Here is a 7,909-nt window from a genome sequence, read left to right as displayed (position 1 = left end):
AAGTTCTTCCAGGAGCTCCAGTTTCCTCCCACGTCCCAAAGACATGCCGGTTGGTAGGTCAATTGGCTGCTGTAAATTGCCCTTGGTGAGTGGGAGAAGTTGGGGAGAGTTGACAAGAATGTCGGGAAAATTTTTAAAAAAGGATGAATGTGGGATCAGTGTGGAGTTGTGGACTGTGTCGGCCTGTTTCTGTGCTGTATCTTTCTGTGACATTCCCCATCCATCAAGCCTCGGGGAGAGAGTAATGGTGTTTAACTCTACTTTTTTTAAAGATTTAAGATGTTTTTATTAGTCACTTGTACATCGAAACACATAGTGAAATGCATCTTTTGCGTAGAGTGTTCTGGGGGCAGCCCGCAATTGATTCCACACTTCTGGTGCCAACATAGCACGCCCGCAACTTCCCAACCCGTATGTCTTTGGAATGTGGGAGGAAACTGGAGCACCCGGAGGAAACCCACACAGACACGGGGAGAACATAAAATATCATTTCACACAGCAGCCGGAATTGAACCCATGTTGCTGGCGCTGTAGTAGTGTTACGCTAACCACTACACTACCATGCTACTCCCAGCTCTTTTCAACATGGGGCTGTTCTCAATGGGCTGAATGTCACACAATTGAGTCACTGCAATACAGGACTGTCCTGACAGATACTGTGCCTCATTCATTGTCCTACCTGATTCCCCCACTCACCACCTCAAAAAAAATTCATTGATTTCTGTCCTGAATACAATAACTGAGGAATCACTCCCAAGTCAGGTTGGGGAAAGATTCTGCCCTTTTGAGATTGGTGTCTGATGATCAGAGTTTAAGGAGATGCTTTCAAAACTGGGAATGACTGCAATGTATTTTGTAGATGCTTCTCTCACCCTGTCTCTCTGATTGATGGAAAAGTGACAGAATCTTCCTCATCGCCAACAGGTGACCCCTCAGCCCAAAACCATGCCGCTGAAAATTTGGATTCTTCCCCCATGAGAAACGTTCCCTCCCCTTCCCCTTCTCTGCCCCCCATCCTCCTCTCCCCTCCCTCCCTCCACTCCCTCTTCCCCTCTCCTCCTCTCACCCCCTCCCCACGCCCTCTCTCCCTCCACTTCCCTCCTCTCCCCCTTTCTCCCACCCCTCCCCTCCCTCCTCACCTCCACTCTCTCCCTCCCCTCCCTCCCCCTCCTCTCTCCCTCCCCTCCCCCTTTTTCCCCTCCCCTTCTCCCCTCCCCCTCCAGCGTCTCCCCCCACCACCCTCCAAGCCTCTTCGCCAACACCCCCCAAGCCTCTCCCGACCCACCCTCTCCCTCCAGCCTCTCCCTCCGCGGTATTTACCGCCCCCGGATTACAGCGGGTGGAGTTCCCCGTGTTTGCACGGAGCGTGTGTTCCCAAGGACGGGACCTTCCCCACGCACGGCTCCCGGCGGCAGGTGGGACCGGAGAGCCGGGGCGGGGGGTTTATCCACACCCGGGCAGTGGTGTTTGGCCCCGAGGTGGGGCTTTGGAAACTTCACGGGACGTCATGTTGGGGTGGTCCCGGCTCCCTCACTCCTCTTTCTCCCCTCCCTTTCCCTCTCTCCTCCCTCTCCCCTCCGCCCTCCCCCTGCTCCCCCTCCCTTCCAGATCTGGGTCCCGGGGCTTGAGCAAAATCTGACGCAGGGCCCGACACGATTTCCCCCTCTGCCGGGACCGCTGCTGCCCGCCCCGCTGTGCTCAGCCGCTTGTCCCTCCTGCTCTGGGATTGTCCTGTTTTAATGCAGACGGGAGGTGCGGTTCTGCGGCGGGAGGAGCTGGTTCCGGCTTCCGAACGGAGGAGCCTTCAGTCGAGCTGGGTGAATGGAGTTTTCAGTTGTGCGGGGAGAGGAGGCTGGAGCGGGGGCAAAGGCGATGTCTCTGCCGGGGGAAGGGCCACAGCGTCGCCGCCTGGTTGGGTGTTCGATCCGGCAGCCGGGAGAGCATTGGGAGAGAGAGGGGGAGACAGAGAGAGAGACAGAGAGAGAGAGAGACAAAACAAAGGAGATCTTGCAGCGCCAAAACGCTGGCACCGCCTTGGATGATTTTGCAAAAATATTTAAACCTGGTGTCCACTGGTCCCGGAGCCATCTCCTCGTTACTCCGCACACAAAACCATCTTTTTTATACTCTCCACTCCTCAGGAGCACTTCTCCCGTCAATATGTGAAGCTCAACGTGCCCCAGGTCTCCGGAATCACTCGTATGTGTCCCCGAAAATAAATTCCCAACTCTGCGTCCGCTTGTGAGGTCCGAGCTGAGTGAATCTTGTTATAAGGAGCCACTTACAAACAGTGAATGTCTCTCGGCACTGCGTTGGGGCATTCGGCTTGGTATTGGTATTGGTTTATTATTGTCACTTGTACCGAAGTACAGTGAAAAACTTGTCTTGCATACCGATCGTACAGGTCAATTCATTAGACAGTGCAGTTATATTGAGTTAGTACGGAGTGCATTGAGGTGGTACAGGTAAAAAATAACTGTACAGAGTAAAGTGTCACAGCTACCGAGAAAGTGCAGTGCAATAAGGTGCAAGGTCACAACAAGGTAGATTTGATAAGATAAAATGTCCAGCATTTTCTCTTTTTACTTCTGATCCCTGGCACCTACAGATTTTTTGATTTTGCTGCTTTCTCTGCCGGCCCGGCCCAAGGTGGACTCCAGGCCCCGGCTGGTGAATGACTGTTTTGCTGGGACCGTTTCTGGAGCCCTGGGGATTGTGGGTATAAATGTGGCCATTGATTCTGCTGCAAAAAGCACTTTGCCTTTGCTGTGCAGGCAGTCTGGAAACACAGATGAGCAAACTGAGATTGGGACCAGTCTCCAGACACTGCTGATGTCCAAATCATTGCAGGTAACAGCTGGAGTTGGGACTGAGGTCAAAAAAGCAACGAAGTCCCACTCCCAGTGAATAAAAAAAACATGTTTTGTCAAAGTAATTTCCCCATGTGGCTTAATTGTGTCAGTTAACACTGTGTTGAAGAAACAAAAATCCTTGTTACTTCTGGTTATTTTACAACTCAACTGTGTTCAATCCCCTTGGCTCCTTCTGCCACTGAGAACATGTTCTATTCTGTCTGGATATAGAATGGTATCTAACACTTCTATTCTGGAATATTAAGTGGCAAATAACATTTGGACCACAAAACTGCCACACAATGACAATCTCCAACAAGTGAGTCTAATCGTCCACCCTTCATGTTCAATGATCCTGAGGTCACGTACCACCAGGCTCAAGGACAGCTTCTATCCCACTGTGATAAGATTATTGAATGGTTTCCTTATACAATGAGATGGACTTTGACCTCACGATCTACCTTGTTGTGACCTTGCACCTTATTGCACTGCACTTTCTCTGTAGCTGTGACTCTTTACTCTGTACTGTTATTGTTTTACTTGTACTACCTCAATGCACTCTGTACTAACTCAATGTAAATGCACTGTGTAATGAATTGACCTGTACGATCAGTACGCAAGCCACGTTTTTCACTGTACCTCGGTACAAGTGACAATAATAAACCAATACCAATACAATCGCCAAGTCCAACACCACCAAGACCCAAAACGTTGACTGTCCATTTCCCTCCATAGATGCTGCCTGACCCACTTTGAGTTCCTCCAGCTCCCTTATGTATTGCTTCAGATTTCCAGCATCTGCAGTCTCTTGTGTCTCCATCTGCAGAAAGAGGGAATGTTTTAGGTTTGATGCCCCTTTTAACAGTGAAAGACAGAAAACACATTGAATTTCAGTGGCAGAGTAGGTGAGGGAGGCAATGGGTAGAACAAAGGGAAGTGGCAGAAATGGCCCATTCTGATTATAGATGGAAAGACAACCAGAGATTTTGATGCCAGTCTGGATGCTGCAATGTTCCCAGATGGAAGATGACGTTGTTCCTCAAGCTTGTGTTTGTCATTATTTTCACAGCTCGCGACAGAGAATAAAATCTCAGTTTAAATACTGTCCTGTACCTATTGATGACTTCTGTAAATTTCTTTTACAGGATACAAGCAGAGGATTTGTTCATGCGAACCTCAAACACAACATCAGCAAATTCACACTGGGGAGAGGCCGATCACCTGCTCTGAGTGTGGGAAGGGAGTCACTCGGTCATTCCAGTTGCTGATGCACCAACAAATTCACAGAGAAGAGGCCGTGTATCTGCACTGAGTGTGGGAAGGGCTTCCTTCAGTCATCCCACCTGCTGAGACACCGGTGTGTTCATACTGGGGAGCGGCCGTTCTCCTCCTCAATGTGTGGTCAGGGATTGGCTCAGTTATCCAGCCTGATGACGCACCAGCAAGTTCATGCCGGGAAAAGGCCATTCTCCTGCTTGGAGTGTGGGAAGGGCTTTGCTCAGTCATCCAATTTGCTGAGACACCAGAGAGTTCACACTGGAGAGAGACCGTTCTCCTGCGCAACGTGTGGGAAAGGATTCACTCAGTTATCCATCCTGATGACGCACCAGCGAGTTCACACTGGGGAAAGGCCGTTCTCCTGCTCAACATGTGGGAAAGGATTCACTCGGTTATACAGCCTGATAAACCACCAGCGAGTTCACACTGGGGAGAGGCCGTACACCTGCTGTGAGTGTGGGAAGGGATTCATTCAGTCATCTGAGCTGCTGATACACCAGAGATTTCACACGGGGGAGAGGCCGTTCATCTGCTCGACATGCAGGAAGGGATTCACTCGGTCGTCTCAGCTGCTGATACACCAGCGAGTTCACACTGGGGAGAAGCCGTACATCTGCTCCGACTGTGGGAAGGGATTCACCGAGTCATCCTATTTGCTGATGCACCAGAGAGTTCACACTGGGGAGAGGCCGTTCATCTGCTCGATGTGCGGGAAGGGATTCACGAAGTTATTCCATTTGTTGAGACACCAGCGAGTTCACACTGGGGAGAAGCCGTTCACCTGCTCTGAGTGCGAGATGGGATTCCCTTGCTCATCTGACCTGCTGAAACACCAACGAATTCACACTGCCAAGAAACATTGAACATTCTATATGCTCAATGTACAAGCATCACTGCTACTGAAATCTAGCGCAAATTCACAAGTGTTGCAGGTATTCATGGGGGTCGCATTCTGTCGAAGCTGCTGATCTCGCCCAAGACTGAACCCTGGTCATTGGGCACAGTTGATTTTCTTTTGTAATCTCTTTAACTGAGTTATAGAGTTCAATGTTCTGGATCTCTGATTAAAATAAAGCAGTTCTGTTTGAAACACTTTATCTAAGGCCCTTCCTGTCTCTGCAATGCACACAATGAACAGTAGAAATAGAGGCCATTCAGCCCATCTGGTGCCTTCCAGTGTTTCTGCTCCACACCAGCCTCCTCCCATCTCACCCAGTATGAATATTCAGAGGAATAGAGAGACACAGCACAGAAATGCATCTTTGACTCACTGAGTCTGCACTGATTATCAACCAGTCATTTACTCTGATCCCACATTAATACATTTTAAAAATTCTGCCCACATTTACATTGACCACACCCTGCTTCACCCCCACCACCAGCACATTCCACTAATCACCCAGACATTAGGGATAATTTCCAGTGCTTTAATAACCTTTCAGCCCACACCTGTTGGGACGTGGGAGGAAACCCACACAGTCAAAGGGAGAAGGTGCAAACTCCATACAGTCAACACCCGAGGTCGGGATTGAACATTGTCAACGTGAGGCAGCAGCTCTACGAGCTCTGTGCTCATTCGGCTTCCCATTCAATGCATTCCTGTGGTTCACCTCCATCCCTCCGTGTGGTGACACGTTCCACATTGTTGAACTGTGTGGGTGAAGAGCTTCCCCTGGAATTTCCTGCAGGACTTTCAGCAGGTTGATGGCAAAGACAAGAGCTCAGCAGGGGTCATGTCCCAGATATTAGAGCAGCACAGCTAATAGAGCTGCTACCTTGCAGTGACAGGAGCCCAGGTTCAATCCAGATCTTGGCTACTGGCTGTGTGGGGGTTCTCCCTGTGACTGGGAAGTTCTTCCAGGAGCTCCAGTTTCCTCCCACGTCCCAAAGACATGCTGGTTGGTGGGTCAATTGGCTGCTGTAAATTGCGCTTGGTGAGTGGGAGAAGTTGGGGAGAGTTGACAAGAATGTCGGGAGAATTTTTAAAAAAGGATGAATGTGGGATCAGTGTGGAGTTGTGGACTGTGTCGGCCTGTTTCTGTGCTGTATCTTTCTGTGACATTCCCCATCCATCAAGCCTCTGGGAGAAAGTAAAGGTGTTTAACTTTACTTTTTTTTAAGATTTAAGATATCTTTATTCATCACATGTACATCAAAAGAAACAGTGAAATGTATCTTTTACGTAGAGTATTCTGGGGGCAGCCCGCAAATCTCTCCACGCTTCCAGTTCCAACATAGCACGCCCACAACTTCCCAACCCGTACGTCTTTGGAATGTGGGAGGAAACCGGAGCACTCGGAGGAAACCCATGCAGACACGGGGAGAACGTACAATCTCCTTACAGAGAATGGCTGGAATTGAACCCGGGTCACTTGTGCTGTAATGGCATTACGCTAACCACTACACTACCGTGCTACTCCCAGCTCTTTTCAATACGGGGCTGTTCTCAATGGGCTGAATGTCACACAACTGAGTCACTGCAATACTGGAATGTCCTGACAGATCCTGTGACTCATTCATTGTGCGAGCTGATACCCCCATTCACCACCTCAAAAAAATTTCATTGATTTCTGTCCTGAATACAATAACTGAGGAACCGCTCCCAAGTCAGGTTGGGGAAAGATTCTGCCCTTTTGAGATTGGTGCCTGATGATTGGATTTTAAGGAGATGCTTTCAAAACTGGGAATGACTGCAATGTATTTTGTAGATGCTTCTCTCACCCTGTCTCTCTGATTGATAGAAAAGTGACAGAATCTTCCTTATCTCCAACAGGTGACCCCTTAGCCCAAAAACATGCACATGAGAATTTAGATTCCTCCCCCATGAGAAACATTCCCTCAGCTGCCACCCGATCCAATCCTTTTTAAATCTTTCTCCTTTCACCTTGAGCCTCTAGTTTTGGACGGCTGCTCCACCACCGAGAGTGGTCCTTTGGAAGAAAGTGGAGGAAGAGGGGAAGATGTGACTGGTGCTGGGATCCTGACGCAGAAATGGTGAAGGATGATGTGCCACCTCGAGCTTCCGGTTCCAGCTCATTTCAATTCCCCTCCTCATTTCCACACCGACCTGTTTGTCCTCGGCCTTCTCCACTGCCATGGTGAGGCCAAACACAAACTAGAAAAAGGGCACTTTGTATTCCACTTGGTGAGCCTACAGCCCAAAGGTACGGACGTTGAATTTGACAGTTTCAGGCGACCAACTCTCGTTCCTTTCCCACTCCTCCCAGATTCTCCTTTTGTTCACCTTTTCCTCCTCCCTCTTTCCCCCACCGCCCATTCCCGAGATCCGTTCCCCTCCCGCCCCTGATTCCATCTGCTCATCATCCTTCCTCCCTTCCCAGCTTTCACTTGTCATCTCTCTGCCTCTGTCTACTTACCCCTGCCCCAGCTGCTGCCACCTGCTCACGTTCCCTCCCTTATCTGGTTCCACATCAGCTCCAGCCGATGTCTCTACCTTCTGCCTCCCCCCAACCCCCAACCCATCTGCCTCCACCTGCCCATCATCTCCCACCTCACCTGGTTCCACCTCCCAACCTCTGCCTCCCCCCTCCCTCTCACCTCTTTATGCCGGCTGTCTTCCCTCTACACTCAGTCCTGATGCAGTATCTTCACCCGAAACACCAATCATCCCTCTGCCTCCACAGATGCTGCTCGATCTGCCGAGTTCCTCCAGCAGTCTTTTTGCGGCAGATTCCAGCATCTGCAGTCTTATCGTGTCTGCAACTGCCAAAGAGCCAGACTGCGCCTGCTCCCCACACGGCAGCCCGGCACAGTCCTCC

The 7,909-nt window shown here is 50.1% G+C and overlaps 3 protein-coding genes and 1 pseudogene across 4 annotated transcripts in view; 2 read left to right on the top strand and 2 right to left on the bottom strand.

Annotated features, from left to right (window-relative positions):
* Nucleotides 1–7,909, top strand: part of LOC127576545 (zinc finger protein 239-like) — a 257,965-nt gene that overhangs the window by 190,644 nt on the left and 59,412 nt on the right. The gene's annotated exons all lie outside the window — the stretch shown is intronic.
* The window catches only part of LOC127576544 (zinc finger protein 585A-like), a 59,331-nt gene that overhangs the window by 12,912 nt on the left and 38,510 nt on the right, over nucleotides 1–7,909 (bottom strand). The window lies entirely within an intron of this gene.
* The window catches only part of LOC127576581 (zinc finger protein 239-like), a 55,313-nt pseudogene that overhangs the window by 34,692 nt on the left and 12,712 nt on the right, over nucleotides 1–7,909 (bottom strand).
* LOC127576589 (zinc finger protein 239-like) lies at nucleotides 1,275–5,043 on the top strand. 2 transcript variants are annotated; one of them, XM_052027160.1, is made up of 2 exons: nucleotides 1,275–1,415; nucleotides 3,998–5,043. In XM_052027160.1, the coding sequence occupies exon 2, from the start codon at nucleotides 4,247–4,249 to the stop codon at nucleotides 4,991–4,993; it is 747 nt and encodes a 248-aa protein (XP_051883120.1). In that variant the 5' UTR covers nucleotides 1,275–1,415; nucleotides 3,998–4,246; the 3' UTR covers nucleotides 4,994–5,043. The 2 variants fall into 2 exon arrangements, with proteins under 2 accessions (XP_051883120.1, XP_051883119.1); XM_052027159.1 differs by lacking the exon at nucleotides 1,275–1,415 and adding an exon at nucleotides 1,616–1,817.

The sequence above is a fragment of the Pristis pectinata genome, chromosome 12 (genome assembly GCF_009764475.1).
Source record: "Pristis pectinata isolate sPriPec2 chromosome 12, sPriPec2.1.pri, whole genome shotgun sequence".
Lineage (NCBI taxonomy): Eukaryota > Metazoa > Chordata > Chondrichthyes > Rhinopristiformes > Pristidae > Pristis > Pristis pectinata.
The sequence above is the reverse complement of the archived record's forward strand: the minus strand, read 5'-3'. Positions and strand labels throughout refer to the sequence as shown.